Below are 20,260 nucleotides of genomic sequence, written 5' to 3'. Positions count from 1 at the left end.
TGGATGACTGCTGTTTGGAAGGCTGAGGAAGTGTTTCACACATCAATTCTTGCCTGCTAATTTCCAAGGTGACTGTGATAATGCAATACAAATAAAAAATGCCACTGAATTCATGGTAGTTTTTTGTTATCTGTATTTTTCCTATGGACACAAGTAAAAAGTATGACAACTATAATGGGGCAGGCTTTGAAATTTTTTGATGTTTGAAAAGAGAAAGAAATGTCTTGTTCAAAAAAGTCTGAATTATTTCTTCAAGTATTCTGAGCCTCACTCTTTTCCTTCTTTTTCTGGGGCTGTGATTGTACAAATGTTAGATCCGTTGTCCCACAGGTCTCTGAGGTTCTGGTCATTTCTTTTCTATTTTCTCCCTCTTGTTCAAATTGGGTCATTTCTATTTCCTTGTTTTCAAGGTCATTGATTCTTTCTCTGTCACATGCATTATGCTCTCGAGTCAATTCAGTGCCTTTTAAAAATGTCATTATATTTTTCTGTTCTAAAAATTCGATCTTATTCTTCTATATTTTATACTTCTGTGCTGAGATTTTGTTTTATCTTTTGTTTCAAGCATGGTTGTAATTGTTCGTTTTATGGTGGCTGTTTAAAAATCCTTGTTAGCCACTGCCAATGTGTGTATATATATAATCTCAATGTTAGAATCTGTTGATTGTTTTTTCCAAGTCAAGTTGAGATGGTTCTTGGAATGATAAGTGACTTTTTGTTCTATCTTAGAGAGTTTTGGATATTATGTTGTGAGACCCTAGGTCATATTTCTCTATTTGGCAGTCATTCTGTTTAGGTGTACTGTTCAGGTCCAGATGGGGCTAGAAGCTCAGCTCCCAGTTTTGCCCCAGTAATATTACCAGTGAAACTGGAGCATTGACTCACACTGCCTTGCCTTTGGGTGAGGGTAAAAGTTCTCCCCATTGGGCCTCCCTGATGGGTTCAGGGAAGGAGGGCTGGGAAAGCTAACTAGCTGTGTCACGTGCTTTGCTTAGTCACATGGCTCCCTGGTGAAGGAAGCAGTGACTTTTGGTAAAAAAAAATTTTTATGTTTTTCATCTTTTGTATTTCCCATTTTCTTCTTTTTGCTTTGTGGTCTAGGAGATTTGCTTAACTCTACCAGTCCTTCTAAACTATTTTATTTTGGCAATCATATTTTTAATTTTTTCCTTTGTCATTTTTCATGGCATCCTATTCTCAATTTGTGGCAGCAGTATTTTATCAAATCATTCTAAACAAGATTTATTAGATGTTTTTTAAAAGAATAATTAGTTCTCAGAATTATCTCTATTATCAGTTTGGGGTGTTTTCCTGTTTATTTTGGTCTCCCTCTTCCATCTTGATGTTTCTTCTCATGTGTTGATGATTCTTGGTTGTCCACTCAGATTTAAGAATGATTATTGGAAATAGATGGTGTGAGTTTCTTTGTCATTGTTTAGATCTGTTTTTGAATAAGTGCCTCCCTTGAATGGAAAGGCTATCTGGGTGCTCTGTGTCCTGTTTATGGTCGGGATATATAACCTGAAAAGACTGACTTTGGGGTGCTTGGGGAAGGACCTGGCCATTTGGCTTGGGCTCACCAAATACCAGAATGAAGGGGGCTAGACTCAGGTGACAAAGTTCTTTCCAGGCAGTTCCTCCTCTTTATTTAAGAAACTTGTCTTTTTCTCTTTCTGTCTCAGTGTTTTGTCTAGGAGTAAACGTAAGGCTATATTTATTAGCTTGGCTTTCCCTCTTTTTTTCTTTTTTCAGTAACAATTTTATCAAGATATAATTCACATCCCATAAAGTGTACATTCAGTGGTTTTGAGCATGTTCACAAAGTTGTGCTTGGATCACCACTATCTAATTCTAGAGTATTTCATGCCCAGCCTCCAAAAGGCTTCATACCCATCAACAGTCACTCCCCATTTCTCATTAACACCCCCACTTTCATTCCAAGGAAATCTGTTTTCTGTCTCTATAGATTTGCCTATTCTGAACACTTCAATAAATGGAATCATATAATATATTAACTTTTGTGACTGACTTTTTTCACTTACCATAATGTTGATAAATGTTGTAGCATGTATTAGAACTTTATTCCTTTTTATGGCTGAGTTAGATTCCACTGTATGGTTATACCACATTTGATTTATCCATTCATCAGTTGATGGACATTTAGATTATTTCAACTTTTTAGCTATTTTAAATAATACTGATATAAAGATTCATGTACAACTTTTTGTGGCTGTATGTTTTCATTTATCTTGGGTATATACCAAGGAATTACTAGATTAGAGAGTAACTGTGTTTAACTTTTTGATAAACTGCCAAACTCTTCCAAAGCAGCTATACTGTTATACATTCCTACCTGCAATCTATGAGGATTCCAATTTCTCCACAACCTCACAAATGCTTGTTATCTATCATCTGTCTTTTTAATTATAGCCATCCTAGGGGGATATAAAGTAGTATCTCATTGTGGTGTTGATTTGAAATTCTATAGTGACTAATGATGTTAAGCATCTTTTCAGGTGCTTATTGGCCATTTCCACACCTTTAGAGAGATGTCTATCCAGATGCTTTGCTTATTTTTTTAACTAGGTGATTTGTCTTCATTGTGGTGTTGTAAGAGTTATCATGTATCCACATAGATAAATAGAGATATAAGTCCCTTCTCAGATATGCGATTTATGAATATTTTCCCCAATATGTGGGTTATCTTCTTCCTTTATTGATGTCAATTGTGGCACAGAAGTTTTTAATTTTTTATGTGATCCAATTAATCTTTTTTGGTTGTGCATGCTTTTAGTGTCATATCTAAGAAGCTATGGCCTAATCTGAGGTTACAAAGATTTACGCCTGTTTTTTCATAAGAGTTCATAGTTCTAGCTAATACATTTCTATCTCTGGTCTGTTTTCAGTTAATTTTCTAAATATGGCATGAGGTGGAGCACAACTTCATCATTTATTTATTTATTTTTGCATGTGGATATCCATTTGTCCCAGACCATTTGTTGAAGAAACTATTCTTTCCCCATTGACTTGTCATGGCGCCCTTGTCAAAAATAAGTTGACCAAAATATAAGGGTTCATTTCTAGACTTTTAATTCAATTCCATTGACCTGTATTTCTATCCTTATGCCAATACCACTCTGCCTTGATTATGGTGGCTTTGTAGTAAGTTTTGAAATTGGGAAGCATGGGTTCTCTCTCTCCTTTTTCAACTTTTTTTTTTTTTGCTATTTGTGATTTTTTGAATTTTCATATGATCAGCCTGCGAAGAAGTTAACTGGAACTGTAATAGATTATGTTGAATCTGTAGTTCAGTTTTGGGAAAATATTGTCATCTTAACAATATTCTTCTGATTCATAAATATGGGGTATCTTTCAATTGTTTAGACCTTATTTGATTTCTTTCAGTGATGTTTTGTAGTTTTTATAGTTTAAGTTTTGTACTTTTGTTAAATTTATTTTTAAGTACTTTATTCTTTTTGATGTTATTGTAAATAAAATTGTATTTTTAATTTTTATTGCAGTAAAGTATATATAACATGAAATTTGCCATTTTGACTATGTTTAAGAGTACAGGTCAGTGGCATTAAGTATATTCATATTGCTATGCAATCATCGCCCCCTTCCATCTCCAGAACTTTTTAATCATCCCAAATTATAACTCTGTACCCATTGAACAATTATTCCCTATTTCCCTCCTCTCCTTAGCCCCTGGTAACTACTATTCTACTTTTTCTTTATGAATTTAACTATTCTCAGTACTCATATAAGTGGAATCATACAATATTTATTCTGTGTCTGGATTATTTCGTTTAGCATAATGTCTTCAAGTATCGAATGTTCTTTTTTTAAGCTGAAAATATTGAAAATATTCTATTGTGCATGTGTGTGTGTGTGTGTGTGTGTGGAGAGAGAGAGAAAGACAGACAGACAGACTACATTTTATTCATCTGTTGATGGACATTTGGGTTATTTTCACCTTTAGGTTATTGTGATTAATGCTGTAATTTCAACTTTGAATTGTTCATTGGAATTGTATAGAAATATAATTGATTTTTTAAATATTGATCTTGTATCTTGCAACTCACATATTGGCATCAATATTATTTTAGTGTATTCCTTGAAATTTTTTATATACAAGATTGTTTTTTGCAAACAGAGAGAGTTTTATTTCTTTTTTTCTATCTGGATGCCCTTTATTTCATTTTCTTGTCCAGTTGCCCTAGCTAGAACCTTTCCAGTACAACATTAAGTAGAAGTGATGAGAAAAGACATTCTTGTTTTTTTTTTTTTTTTTTTTTTTTATCTTAAGGGGAAAGCATTCAGTCTTTGCCTTTAAGGATGTTGTTAGCTGTGAAGTTATGTGTAGATGCCTTTTATTATATTGAGTAAGTTTCTATTTCTAATTTGTTGAGAGTTTTTATTATAAAAGGTTATTTGATTTTGTCAAGTGCTTTTTCTGAGTCTATTGAGATAATCATATGGTTTTTGTTTCTTATTCTATTGATATAATGTGTTATGTTAATTGATTTTGGATATAAACAACATGGCATTCCTGAGATAAGTCCCCCTTGGTTATGGTATAATCCTTTTTATATGTTGTAAGAGTTGTTTTTCTAGAATTTCATTGAAGATTGTTATGTCTATATCGATAAGGCACATTGATCTGTAGTTTTCTTGTGAAGTACTTGTCTGGTTTTGGTATCAGATGTTTAGTGTCTGGCCTCACTCATAGTATGAGCTGTTTTATGTTCCCTCCTCTTCTGTTTTTTTGGAAAATTTTGCAAAGAATTGGTCTTAATTCTTTTTTAAAATTAGTACAGGAAAAAAAAAACTAGTACAGCTTTAAGAATTGGGGAGTGGAGTGAACTGGCATAACTTTTTCATAGACATGATTAATTTTCCTATCTCAGTTCTACTTCTTTCATATCCTGCTTCCATACTTGTAGATTTTGGGTTCAGTGCTTTCCAGGGTTCTGCTGGGAAAATTGACTCCCATCCCCACAGTAGCCCCTTAATGCTCATTTCCCGGGTTGCACCTTTCTCCTCAGTTTTACCTGTTTATATACTTTAATAACTTATAATATTTCAGGAGCCTTTTATTTGCTAATAACTCTCCTACAATTCTCTTCACTATTGTCACAGGACAGGGCAAATTTCCCTGAGTGGTCGGGAGACCAAACCCTGCACTCAGAGAAGAGTGTCCTTTGGCAGAGAATGTAGAAAGAATTCAACACATGCCTAAGTTAGAGTCAAAAGGAAAGTTCAGAAAAGGGGTAACACTCCACAAATAGAGTTTGGTCTTCTCTCAGAGGCAGAGAGAGGGACAGTGAGAGACAGTGACAATAGAGACAAGGACAGTGAGAGAGACAGAGTAAAGGCCCTAGAGAGACATGGAAAGACAATGAGTAGGGCTGAGTGTCCAGGGAATTTGGTTTATACATCATTCTTTAGTTCCTGTGAGTTATAGTTTAAAAGGCTTTGTTAACCCATTTCCTTTGATCTGGACATACAGGGAGGAAAGGGAAGAGTATGCAGTATGAAAAAGGTAAGAATATGTAGAATGAAAGGCCTGCTGGCAGTTCCCAGCCTTTAATCCATTGGTTCCCCGTGGTCTTAGCCATAGGAAATGACTCTGTTGGTTCCTATTTCCCCTTTACAGATGTGGGGAATGGGTTATTAGTAATTTCAGCAGAAATCTTCCTTTGTTCTGAAGGTGTCCTCCTGGCCTGTCTGCAGGGCTGATCAGCACATTGCAGTCTCTGATTGTGGCTTGATTAACATTTTCATTCTCTTGCCCCCTCCCTACATTGCTATAATGAATTCATATCCTGTATATCTCTTTACTACTATTTTAAAGGGGTCTGATGACAGAAGGCAGATAAATGTGTGCTCAGCCCACCATCATAAGATCAAAGCCCGGGTTAACATAGAGATTAACACTTAGTGGATGCTCCTTTAGTGTTTGTGAAATTGAATTCAATTAAATCCATAGTGTTGGAATTTCAAAAATTATAATGTGTTTTTTATAGTATTCTTTAGTTTTTTTTGTATTTAAAAAATTGGAATATCATTTGATTTGCTTTTATATTTTTGGACATGCAACTCAAAGAATAAATTTATTTTTAGAAGTTTTCATTTCAATTATATAAATACTTTAGAAGAATTTTAATGATATATGTATATACACACATGCATATGCAACACACATATGTGTGGTATATATGTGTATGTGTGTATCCAAGATGTTGCAGCAATATGATATTAACATTGACATTTTCATTGCAAAACCAACTTTTTACTCTTCTTTAGAGGTCTTAATTAGCAATAAAATGTTAGCAAAATGTGAATTGTCTAAATAATCTCCAAATTCAGGGAATTTTGATTTGTTTTGTTTCTCCTTATTACAAAGATTGTAGACATACATTTTGAAGGATCTGAATTTTTGTTCAGAATTTCCTTAATAATAAAAACTCTTGAATATATTCAGAAGTACTTATTCAATTCCTGTTGCTCTGGGCTGAAATCTTTAAACCATCTCAAGATAACACACTTCATCTCTCAGTGAATCATTTCTGTACTTATTACACTCTTGGAAATTTTTTATGTCTGACTAGCTCCAATTTGAGCTTGTCTCCTTTCTTTTGTCTCATGACATTTTAAAAGCAATCAAATGTATTATATAATACATTGGTTGAAAGCATGGGATTTTGTGTTGGTCAGACTTGAGTTTCCATTTTGGCTTCACTTCTTACTAGCTACATCTGCTTATGTACCTTGTTTAACACTGTTAAGTCTGTTTCTTCCTTTGTGACTTGGAACAATAATACCACCTGCCTCATGTGGCTATGGGATTTAAACAATATGCTACCCAAAATGCTTCCTGTGAAAGGGGCTCCATGCATAATAGGTGTTCCATAACTATTTGTTTTTATTGTTTATTGATTACAGTAGACCTACTCTATTAAAGCTGAGCAATGAGATATTATGTAACAGAAAATTTTTCTAATGAATTATCTAAGGGAGAATTTGCCATTCGCATTGCTCCATGAGGTTAAATTTGAAGGAAATAATGGGGATTTTGTTTATTTGGTTTTAAAAAATATATACCTAATATATATTTTATACATATATTTCTTTATTATATATATTATGTATATATTTATTATATATTTATTTATTATGTATATATTTATTACATATTTCTTTAAGTCAAGAAGAAGAAAGAATATATTAAATGTCTTTATAAACTTTAAACAATTTTTATTCTCAATTACTTCTGATTTTACTCATTTCACATAAGTCAAGTACCCTTAAGTCTTGCTGAGCTTTATTGTGAAAGATCTTTAAACAACGATGCTTGCTAGGTGGCAATGCCCAACTACCACTGGTAAAGTGGCTATTAGAGGTTCTAGAATAATTCTTAGATTATTTTTTCTTTCATTAGACTTCCATTAATGGAATCGAATAGAGGGGCAGAGTAGCAGAATGAAACCAGCAAGCAAGGGATTAGATAGCGCTATACATATCCAGGCTGCCAAAGGAGGCAAATTCTCAGGGGTAAGAAGCTAGCGGAAACAGGCGTGAGGACCACCTTCTCCTTCTGCTAGTGCTGCTCTGTGCTCCCACATGGATGGGCTATTTATATTAAGATAGTAACAGCTACCCTGCTTGGAAACCACAGGATGAAACTGGGACCCTCTAGAAATAAGGGAGCATAACTGATGAGAACATAAAATGATCACACAATGACCCGCCATGTTTGTTGTTTTGGAGGTTGTGAGCAGGTAGCTAAAACATCTAAAAGATTTTAGTAGGTAAATTTTCCTAAAATTCATATGGAAAAGTAAAGAAACTGTAATACCTAAAACAATTTTGAAAAAGAGTAAAATTGTAGTAATCAGTTTACCAAATTTCAAGACTTATTTTAGAGTCTTGATAATCCGGACAATGTGCTATTGGTGGAGGAATAGACTCATATATTAGTAGAGCAGAATGGAGAACCCAGAAATAGACCTACAAATATCCCCAAATGATTTCTAACAAAGATGCAAAAGCATTTCAGTGGAGGACAGATAGCCCTTTTATCCAGTGGTGCTTGGACATACATAAGGGGAAAAAATGAATTTTGAACTGTGTCGCATCTAAACAAAAATTAATTCAAAATGAGTCACAGACTTAAATATGAAATGTAAAAATGTAATATTTAAAAGGTACAGAAACATTTTAGAATGTAGGTCTATGCAAAGAGTTCTTAGACTTGAAACCAAAGCACAACTTAAAAAATGAAAAATTTATAAATTGGATTTCATCAAAATAAAATCTTTGCTCTGAAAAATAACCCTGTTAAAAGGATGAAAAGGCAACCTAGAATCTGGGAGAAAATATTTGTAAACCACATAGGGGTTTGTGATTTGGAGGGGTCTGCACTCTGTTATAAAGATTTGGTTTTTTTCATTTTTACCTATTGTTTCTAGATGTATTTATTTTAATATTGTATTGATCTATGCTTTTTACTTAAAAATATGAAACTTATTTACTTATTATTATATCTTTTACATCTTTAATGTTGTTGCCATTTCTGGAAATTAATTCTCAAGTTAGTATGAAGACTCAAAACAGCAAGTTTAACTACTGACTTTATCTTTTTAATGAAACATGTTGGGGTGCTGTATTCAGGAGATTTCAGTACTGAAATATCATTCTTTACCTCTGGTTCTCAATTCATTGAGTATTTCTTGACACTGTGCTCTGTTCAAAAGAGACTTTTAAATCTAGTTCAGTGGCTCCATTCCTTGTGTGATCCTTGTTTAGTTCTGACGATTAAGGTTTGAAGAGAAATGTGCAAATTTCAGAAACAAAACACCCATGAAACATCATTCTGTATTGCTCTTAGTTGCCCATATTTCTCCTCTCCTTTTATTAATTTTAAACGCTGACCAGACTGGATTCCTTTTACCTTTATTATAATAGCAATTAATCCTCTATTATTGCCTCTTTTTAGGTTCCCATGTGGAAGCCTCTTGGTTCAGATCACAGTGCTAATAAGACCACCATCTCAGCTATTTGCATTTCTCATGAGTCAATTATCTTCATTAAGGGAATGATGGAAGAAACTTTGTGGTAAGTGCAGATTGTATATTTGATTCTGGCTCTCTGATGTAGATCAATGAGCTGAAAATGAAAGTATGTGGACAGCTCAGCCTGAATCCATTGCTACTTCTCAAACTTCTTTACCAAGGTACCTGTTAGGACAGCAGAGTGTGAGTGTATTTTCTCAGATGTCTTTAGTTTAACCCAAACGGAAATCCTTAAACTCAAAATTTCTTTGAAGTATTGTGCTGTATTTAAAAAATTCTCATGCTTTTTGGATCTTAATACTATGATTGTTTTGTGTGTGTGTGTGTGGGGGGGGGGGTTGGTATACAATAGTATTTTCTATTACCATCTCCAGCTGAAACTAGCTAGATGTTTACCAATCCCATTTCCTCTTCCTGGGCACACAGACTATTTTCTGGTCTCTCTTGGAATTAGTAACACAGAGCTATGTGATTAAGTTCTAGGCAACAGGATGTGAGTGGCAGTAATGTATCCCTCTTTAGGCCTTGCCACTAAACTCCATGCAAGATTGCCCATGCTCTTTTTTTTTTTCCCCGCAGTGACTTTGGAGGTTATATGTTTAGTATGAAAGTGACACAAGATGCAAAGGGTATGGATTCCTGTATCCCCACGTGGAAGAGAGGGGCTCGACGTACAGTAGAAGTGACATGGGCACGAAATAAACTTTTATTATGTTAAGTCACTAAGACTTTAAGGATAGTTAGTTATAGCAGCTATATTACTTGTCCTGACTAATAATAATACACCCTTAGAAAATTTTTTTCCTACCAGCTGCACTCACCAAGATGCAATTTCATTGAGTTGATCAGTTTTGAAAATGGGGCCAAAATAAGGGATGATAACATTTATCAGATTTGGTATCTAGGCAATTTCTCTCTTCTTTCTTGCTGTTACAATATTTCTAGACCTCAGGCTCACAAAAATATGTGGATACCAAAATAATTTTTTACTTATTTTTTTCTCTTTTTCAATGAGCTCTATCAGGGAAATCTTTGAGAACAGATACCTAGAATACTATCCAAAAATGCAATATTTGGGGGCTAGGCTAGGTTAAAATTTTGGCAAGTCAATCTTCTTGTCAAGAGTAAAAAAAATGTTTTCATCATTTGGCAGATTTAAAGGTTTCCAACCCGTTGACATTCTGCAGTGACTCGATTTTTATTGAAAGATTATGGGTGATGATGCAATTTACTTTACACTAATGAGATCATTTCCATGACTTATGTGTTAAGAGTCTCAAAGATTCATCATCCCCTCATTCATTGTCATTATCAGATGCAAATCCTCAGACTGGTAATACTCCCTCCCTTGCTTGCACCAGTTCTCAACTTACTCCAAATTTTCTATGGCTACACTCAGGAAAAACCCCTTCGGGGCACTCTCTCACCACTTTCAAGCCTTGCGTATCCTAAATAATTCCCTCAGCCATTCATTCCACCAAGACTCTTACCAGCCTTTCTCAAATTTTTGTTATCCCTAAACCACTTAATAGTTTACTCAGTGTACTCTTGGACCTTTAATTTTAAGTATATAGAGACATGATAAGTATGTAAATTATAAAAATGGAACATAATATTAATGGTAAGAATAATTGTTTCATGTCAGTGGAAGAAGGATGATCTCATTGCTAAACTTTTGCTAGACTTTTGGCTTGATAGTTTAAGCATCAGGTTCTACATGAAGTATGTTTCTTTCCTGCCTCTTTATTGCTTCTAAATTTAAGAGGATTAAAATTACAATTATAGATGATAGGGAATGTCAGCAAGTATTAGATGGCATCTGATAATTCTGGATATTAAGGTCAAATGTGGACCCAGAATTAATGGAGAAATTTTTAACGAATAGTACCTTGAAATCTTAAGTTCACCGTCAAGTAGAAACCTGGCAGTTGGCTTGGGTCTCCTTGGGAGTAGTGACAAATTCCTAATCTACTCTTTGATTGTATTGCACTCTGTACAGCAATTGTTTTTTTTGTTTTTTTTTTGTTTGTTTGTTTGTTTTTAATTGCAGCATCTTGATGTGGCTTTTAAACACACACAAGACTTCATTGTTCTGTTTCCTCTAAAGAGAAAGAAAATCATCAAATATTGGGAATGTGTCAAATTCCTAGTGACCGAGCATTTGTACCATAGCTTGTTTTGTTTTAATCCTGACACTTTATTATCACCGTTGAAAACTGGCAATAGTTCATTGCTGCAGTGATAAGTTCAGATGTGTCAAGACAATCGAGGGTATTGCTGAGATCCACCATACATTTGAAATGATAGAAATCATCTTTATTGCCTTTATCAATGTTGCAAAGAACTTTCCCCATCCCTTATTTCACAACTTCTAAGAGGACATTTCTTTCTGCACACCAGCGTTCTTCAGTGGGGAAAAGCAGTGTCTCATCTCCACTGTCCATTTCTTGGCAAGATGTGCTGACAAGGTGTACATTCAATAGCTGTAAGTTGATCATACTTATAATTTTCACTATTTCTCTAAACATAAAATTGCAATCAGGAGGCTCTTGGCAGACTGTTCATTAATCTCTGAAAACTAAGTGAGTGTGTGGATTTGCATTTAGGGGCTATTTTTCTAATCTTGAAAGAATGTGGGCCTCTGTCAGGAATGAACACAACACATCTCTAATCTACATAATGCTCCACAATAACTTAACTTAAAAAATCTCTCCTGTGGTGCGAGTTTTCTGTCTTACAGTAACCAAAATTCATCAAGCACTTCATATATATATATATGAAATAGCTGAAAAGTGAAATGGCTGCTGGCAGGCCCGTTTGATGAATATCTTCCACATAGTACACTACTAATTGTATGCAATTTCAGCAATCTCTTTTGATATAGATATTGACAAGTCATCAACTTTGGGTTGCTCATATTATATCATAAAGAAGGTGACCTGGACCTGTTTTTACGTGTTTTACTGAGGTCCATTTATGGCATATACTGTGATGCCCTTTGACAACTCAGAATAGCCAGAAAATAAATATGCTCCTTCATGAGAGGATTCCAAAAAACTACTGAATATTTGACTCTTCAAAGCAGGGAACACTGGGCATCAAAATTTCAGGAAAATACTCTGAGATATCAGGGCTCGATGTTATGCTTTAGGCAGATATTTCTTTTTACATTTTTTAGATAGTAAAGGACCATTTGCATTCTAGTGCATTCTAGGTCATATGTAATTTCTTAAACAGTGGATGGGAAGGATAACCTCTGATTTTACAAAACTTAATTTGCTCACATAAAACATGAAGACATAAAGGCTTGTGAGGGTTTTCAGTCTTTTCCTTATTAGACTTCACATACATTACCAGAAGCTCCTGAATGTTTTTAGATTCTACTGATTCATAAGATTTTCTTTTATAAGACACTCAAGAGATGGGAGGTCTTTGCTTTACAGTATTGCAGCCTGCCGAGCTAGCATATCAAGTAGAAAATATGATTGGAAACAAATGGGCATGGGGCAAAGGCGGCAGCACAAAAAGTGTGACTTTGCCCCTTTGCTTGAAGATTGTATACATACCAGAGCTCTCATATGGGCTTTTCCTTGATATTTTTGTCAATTTATTCATTCAACAAATATTTTTGAGCATCCGCTATGTGCCTGATGCCCTTCTAGGCACTGGGTTTTCAGTAGTGAACACAATGAACCTTCTTGGAGTTTTATTCTCTAGGGGAGGACAGAGAAGAAATCAAAACATTAAATAATTACACACACACACACACACACACACACACACACAGTGTAGAACTCCTCATTAAATGAAGAAATGGACACAGATACTAAATTACTAAACTACATGGAAAGAAGGCTAATAACTCCAAGGTCATTTGCTAACGTGAAGGAAGGAATACACAACTCACTCTGGATAGGGCAGAGGATAGATGGGAAGGATTCCTGGTAGAAGAAACACCTAAACAGAATCTTAACAACTACTAAAGATTGGCCAGGAAATACATTGGGGAGGGCGTAGAAGGACATGGTCTCAACGTGAAGTGATGGAGTCGTGCAAATGAAAACCGGAATGTGTGCAGTGTTTGTGGCGTGACTAGAACTCTGGTGTTGCTATAACTTGTAGGGGGAGGCAGAGAGTGAGGCTGCCGGTGAACCACATTGAGGAGCTTGGTCTTTGGACAGCTGAGATTGGGAAAGGAGAGATGATACAGGAGAGTGACAGGATCAGATTTTCTAGTGCCTATTCTGCACGTGAGTGGTGTGCTTGAGGTACCAGAGCTACAAAGATACATGAGACATTATAGGTCTATGATCTGAAGGTGCTTGCTTCTGCACAGCCCGGTTTTTTCCTCTACTTTGTTTTTCTGTGGACCTGCTCAACTTTGATTCACACCTTTCCTCTCTGCTAAGTGCATGTTGAGTGGTCAGTGTCTACTCCTCATCCCTTAGCCCAGATCAAGATCCAGGATGGAAGACATAATGAAAAACTCCCTAATTTCTTACCAAGGTACACATATTAGCTTTAGTTTGAGCAGCATTCTATCATCTGGTACCAGGCTGTCCTGTGCTTCATGGCGCCAAATAACTATCCAGACCAATGAACTCAATTCTCTGAAACCAGTTTAAAGCTTCAAAGAAATCTTTTGTAAAGAAACTGAACCAAACTTGTCCTTCAAAAATGGGTGCTCCTTCCCCAAGAAAAATTTCCTCTCAGGTCTGTGAACCCCTTGAAATATGTACCCCAGCAATTTACGCAAACAAATTTTGAGAGCTTTTTCCTGTTAAACTTCTCTAAACTTTTGCATAAAAAGCCCACTAAAATTAATTTTACAAAGTGCTCTTTTTTTCCTCTAGCAAGTATTCCATAGGGCTTTTCATTACATCCACATCTATATAGCTAGTGCTGTCTTTTTTTTTTGGTCTCTCTGTTCCTTGTTGCTTGTCAAGAGGATGCACTACTACTAAGTCTTCATAAAGTCCCTGTTCCCTTCCCCAGAGCTTATTTTTATCACTCTCCCTCGACTATTCATTTAAAAATACTAACTTCCTTTCCCTAACAATACCACTTTCTACGTAGCTCCTTGTCTTGGTTCAAAAGCATATTTTTACAAAATTACAATAAAAAATGAATTTTATGTATTCTTTCCAAAATTACTAACCTTAACACTATAATGCAATCTTCACTGTATTCTAGGTTATAATTTACAATTTGTTGAACATTTAGGTTGTTCCCAGTTTTTCACTATTGAAATCTAATGCTGCCAATGCACCTTTAGGCAGTCCTTCTCTTCTGGTTATGCCATTAAGTTCACAAGAACAGAATTATTGATGTAAACATATAAATATCTTTATGGTCTTGGGTATAGGGTTGGAATAATGCCAAGCAAAATGTATTAGTGTGATTGATACAGATGCTTGACCTTCAGAAAGTGGTAGATTAAATCACAGATGCAGCATCTGTAGACTGCTCTTTCTGCATTTACTCTGTAGGAAGTTCAGGTCAGGGTTTTGAGTATGCCCTTTCATTTTTAATCAACTTCTGCTCTTAGAGGTACATAATCGCAGCTCTCAGGGTTGAAGATCACAAGACAAAGAATTAACCACAAAGACTGATTAAAATGTTATTATGTGAATATTACATATACCAATACCATTTTCAGCTTATGACATTTGTCAATGTCATTTAAACTTATAAGACAAATTTTAAAAGGCATTTGCAAGCAAAATAACTTTATTGAAAATTCAGAAGTTACAGTACTTGAAGACAAATTTTTTTTATATCAAAGAAAAATAAGTTAAAAGAAAAAGAAATGATTCAAGTGCAACAATAGTTTTCATTCAAACTAACAAAACCATTTTGAAAAACTAATCCACAGCTTAATTTAGTTATGGTATAAATATGTATTTTCCTCTTATCAAGAAAACACTAATGGAATAATTTTCAGAGCTACCTTTCAACACATCACCTTTCTGGACCCAATTCACATGGTACATGAGGTCTAGTATCTAATTTACAGACTGCAGGGGTGTACATGAGCGTAAGAACAAGCTAATTTTAATATGAAATCTTAAGAATGACTTATCACTTTATCATATGGCAATACATAGCATTTTTAGTCACTTCTTAAGCATGTTTTCTTATCTCCTGGGTGAAAACCAAACACTTTTCAGAAAGGTGTTTAGCCTAGCAAGCACTGGTGGCAAAAAACAGATTAACCATAATGCTGTCAAAATGTTATCAGTCAGTCGTTTAACGTTAGAAAATATCTTGTTATACCTTTAAATCAAAGTTTCTCAATATTTTTTTAATGAAGGGGAAGCTAGTTAAGGTAAAATGACCAAAATACTCATTTTTAAAAAAGCTTTAATTTTACATTATTAATGGTCTACATTTATATCAAATTGTTTTGTTCCTCAACAAAAAATATTAAGCCACTGGTGTTAAGTAATTTTATTTATTTTCATGATCTCCATTCTGTATTTTCTCTCTTTTAAAGACAAGATAACCAAGGCCAAGATCTAAGGTGGGTATATACAATCAGGAAACAAATGCACGATTCAGATACTATATTGATTGACATCTGCAGTGAAGAGATACCACAGGCAAGACCTGGCTTCACTTCAGCTAGAAATGGCACTAATACAGAACTTTAGTATTTCAATTAATATTTTTACAGATCTTGGAGTTAGAGAATTTTTATTAAATATTAATGAAAATACTGAATGAAATTAGGCCCTGTTAAGGAATTTACAATATGTACATTGCATAAAATGCTTATAAAATGTTAAGTGCATTACCTAGGTGAGAAAAAGAAATGGATAATTTAGTGAGGACAGAAATAAAACGTAATGTGGCACTTTCTATTTAGTAGTTTTTTCATTTGGTCTCTAACCAAGAAAAAAATCTAGTTCTTATTAACTGTGGAGAAATCTGGCCAGGTAGAGAAAAGATCCTCTGATAAAAAATGTCTGAGAACCAGTGTTTTGACAAGTCAACTATGAAATTGGTGAAACCCCTCTGGATGTAAGGGAAATAGTGATAACTGACTTAAGAGGTCATCAGAGGTAAATAAAGCTTTCTTTTTTCTCCTTTCATCCAGTAGTAAAAAAGGCTCTCAGGCACATGATTAGCTTTCAGAGAAGAAGGGATTTTACTGGGGTGGCAGATGAAATGCTGAAACACTTAGCCATAATGCAATGAACCAAAAACATACTGAATACAAAATTTGGCAAGTCCAATCACTCTCATTTTCCAAGCTCCAAAATAAAAGGAACTGGTCTAATCAAAACATCTTCTCCAAACAATCTTTAGAAAATTCTGACTCTAAAAATAAAATTTCAGAAGAAAAATATTGCCCACTGATTCTTTTGCAAATACATCATCACAAATCCTTAAATAAGAGTACATTTATGTATAGTGTTTTCTGTTAAGAATTAAAACTACTTTCTCCCTTTTAAGTTCCTCTCCTGTATTTCAAATCTTGTATTTAAAGTATTGATAGTTTAATGAATTAAGTACTGAATGCCAATTCAGCATTCATTGAATAAAGAAGCCTGGCTGATAATGTGCTCAACATTTATGATAAATTTAAATTTATTGCTATAAGCTACTCAACATTTCACTGACTTTTATGAATTCATAAGGAAAATAAACAGGGGAAAATATTATCTAAAGAGAGCTGAAAAAACTTAATAGTGCTTTCTATTAAATAATAGTTTTCAAGTCGTACCAAGTTATATTTTTTTAAAAAACACCTAATTTATTCTTAGAATCAAAATTATATAACATTAGTTTCAATTACAATTACTTTTCCTGTAACTTCTTCTTCATTTAATATGACTAAAAGTTCAACATAACAGATCTGGCATAGAAGTATCACAATTATCAGTATTACTTAATGCCAACTTTAAAAAAGTTTGATTCTTATGAATTTGTACCAAAATAAAGCTTCTGATATTTCTTTAGGATTTAACTTTATGACTCATTAATGATGAAGGCAAAAAATACTTGAACTATGTTAATATTTATATATAAAAATAGAATATACACACTACAGTGATCTTGATAAAATATTACAAATTAAAGTACCACCAGCCTGATTAAAAAGTTGAACATTTTAAAGTATGAACTTTTTAAAAAGCAGGGTTCTTTATGTTTTACACTTAATTTTTATCCCCTATGCCAACTGAGAATCTTTGGGTTAATAACTGGGCTTAAAGAATATATGGAGTAACAGAAGGTATTTCTCTGGAAGAAACCTGGAGTGTCACAATATTTAGACCATTATTATGGTCTCAATTTTTCCTAACCATGAATTTCTTTACGGTTCTTTCATTCTGCACATTCAGATCAATAAAGGGCTATAATAATAATAAAAAAAGCCATATGGTTGTAAACAGTGCACAAATCCTGTATTTTGTCATAAACCTATTTTTTGCCATTCAGAAAGATGGGGCCTACAAAATCTAGAAAGGGAAGAGACAATAAGGAGAGCTGAAGCCACAAATAGGATGATTGGGTACCTTCTACCAGCCAGCAGTTAAACCAGTAAGTGGTTTCTATTCTGTTTAAAAAAAAAAAAAGAAAGAAAAAAAAAACATTGCTTCTTTCTCTTGCTGAGGTTTATATGGCTGTAGTTCAGGCTTTTTGACATTTTCTGATTTTCTGCTCAGGGTCACATAGACTATACAAAGATCACCCGATTTCAAAGTATTAAAATACAATTAAAGAGACTCAACACTAAAATTACACTGAACATAATTTATTCCTTTTCTTAGATGTGACAAGAAAAAACCAAAACCTGGACTGGGAGTCAAAAGCTCAGTACTCTTCATCCCAAGGGTGTGCAGTCTCAACCAAGTTATTTAACCCTTCTGGGCATGGATTTCCTCAGGTAAAAAAAAAAGGGACTTGTACTGGGTAGCCTTAAGTCTCTTCCAAAGTTAAGTGAAACACTAGGTCAGAATCTTGCATCGTGCCTTGTAGTTTCCATTATGAAGAGCAACTGGCATTACAGAATACTGTAAAAATAATTCTGGTTTTATGTATTTCTGATGCTTACATTATGGTTAATGAGGGTTTTCTATACTCCCAGAGGCTAATCATAAGAAACTGGTTCTCTGATAAAAACAAAGTCGAGACATTTTTACATGATACACGAAGTGTGCTTTGACATTTGCTGTGATGGCCTGGGGATTGATCTTTGTTACTGACATCTTTTAATGCTCTTATTGTTGAAATCCTGTTCTCTCCTCAACTGGGTGGTGAAAGAGTAGCATGGGGGTAAAAGAAAGAATTTTGGTTAAAGTATTTCTGATTGAATGAATAATAATAGAAGTCTTTTTTATTCTTGAATTTTTTTTACATTTTAATTTTCAATTTTCAAAACTAAATTTGAAATGATTGCTAATACTTAAAACTAAGAATCTGTCATAGTTTTCCACTACTGGTAAAGAATTATACTGGTAAAGAATTATACTTTACCAGCAAAATACAGTATTGTGACAAAAGGAAACAGTTTTTCTATTTTTAAGTATAGTACAATGCATTCTACTAGTTCTTATTTTAATCATTTTCAGAACTGAGACAAAGTAGAAGACTTGTTAATTCTGTGTCAACTATTTCAAACCAGATGTAAAGCATGTTGAATTCAAATTTAAAGAGGGACTCTGTGGAGTAACTTTGGGAGTAGGATAAATAATTTCTTCAACAGTTACATATGTGCCTAACAAGAAACCAAGAACTCCAGTAAATGCTATAGAAATATTTTTCAGGATCATCCATATATTGTAGTGCTCCTTAGAAAATGTAAGAATTTCAACCAAAGGTGGCAGGATCAGGGCTAATGTGCTGCTGCTCACAGCTCCAACAAAGGAGATCACAATGTCGAGGCGAGGAATCAGAATCGCTCCGGCGCCTGGAATATGAAACCCATTTTTATTTAAATATGTAAAACATGAATGCTAAAAACTGACATTTTCAATACATTAAACTAATTAATGCAAGTAAGCACTACTCAACTATTGCTTACGGAAAAATGTTATCTTTTTTTTGTAAACTAGAAAACAAACCAAAACAGTAAATGACATTTTTTGGTCTTTGACGTCAATAGACCTCTCATATACAGAACTTTTTTTTTTTTCTTACATATAGAACTAATTTTTTGCTGTGTTATTCTGGAGCAAAAAAGTTTGGATAGTTTATTTCCAAAGCATTTTCATTACTCTCTCTGCCCTTTAGCTCATTCTAGATGAAGTGGTGTATTATAATTAATCATTAAATAAATGAGAAGAGAGGCCTATTCCTTATACTAGAATTTCAATTAATTTTCAAATTTTCAATTTCAAATAGAAGGAATAATGAAAATAGAAAATTAGCATTAAGCCAACACCACAGTGATAATTGTAATAGGGTATATCACTGAAGGATGTTAAAATTAGTGGGCTAAAACTGTATGAGAACAGGATATTTGCATCGTCTCAAAACATCTCCCTACAAGATACTTATAAAGGGAAAAAGTTCCTTTACAGTGGAGAACTACCGCAAACACAACTGCAGCAAAGTGATCAAAGTTAACATCACCAGTAATAAAACACATTTACACTATGATGTGATGCGCTGAGAAGTGAAAAACATCACTGGTGGAATGCTTGTTAATAATGTTTAACCTCAATCTAATCATAGGAAAGTATAGCACCAATCTAAACTGAAGGCAATTCTTCAAAATTACTGCCACTTCAAAAATGTCACAGTAAAGAAAGACGACAAAAACTGTCAAGACTGGAGGAGACTAAGGAGACGCAATGACTAAATTCAAGTGGGATGTTGTAACGGTTCCTGGGCCAGAAAAAAAAAAAGATAGGAAATACTAGCAAAATCAGAATGAGGTTTATAGATTAGTTAGTAGCACTATATGGATGTTAATTTCCTGGTTTTAATAAATGTAGGAGGTGGGTCCAAGATGGTAGCGAAAGAGGACATGGAGCTCGCACCTCCCATGAACATACCAAATATGCACCTGTATTTAGAGCAATTTATCCTGAGAGACAACTGAGGACTGAGGAACAAATGAACAGCTTGGGCAGAACAAAGGAGAGACCACACAGAACACTGGAGAAATGTGGAAGCCCACCAGGAACGGAGGAGTCAGTGAGCACCACTGTTTACATTCCCCCTGCACTCAG

General features: G+C 34.3%; 1 protein-coding gene across 1 annotated transcript in view; it reads right to left on the bottom strand.

The window, feature by feature from the left end:
* Positions 1–14,789: 14,789 nt before the first annotated feature.
* SLC36A4 (solute carrier family 36 member 4) overlaps positions 14,790–20,260 on the bottom strand; it is a 43,209-nt gene continuing 37,738 nt past the window's right edge. Inside the window, exon 11 of the mRNA XM_016158711.2 lies at positions 14,790–18,993. Coding sequence (XP_016014197.1) covers positions 18,695–18,993 — 299 coding nt within the window. The 3' untranslated portion in view covers positions 14,790–18,694. The remainder of the gene's footprint in view (positions 18,994–20,260) is intronic.

Source organism: Rousettus aegyptiacus, unplaced genomic scaffold, assembly GCF_014176215.1.
Source record: "Rousettus aegyptiacus isolate mRouAeg1 unplaced genomic scaffold, mRouAeg1.p scaffold_m13_p_5, whole genome shotgun sequence".
Classification (NCBI taxonomy): Eukaryota; Metazoa; Chordata; class Mammalia; order Chiroptera; family Pteropodidae; genus Rousettus; species Rousettus aegyptiacus.
The sequence above is the reverse complement of the archived record's forward strand: the minus strand, read 5'-3'. Positions and strand labels throughout refer to the sequence as shown.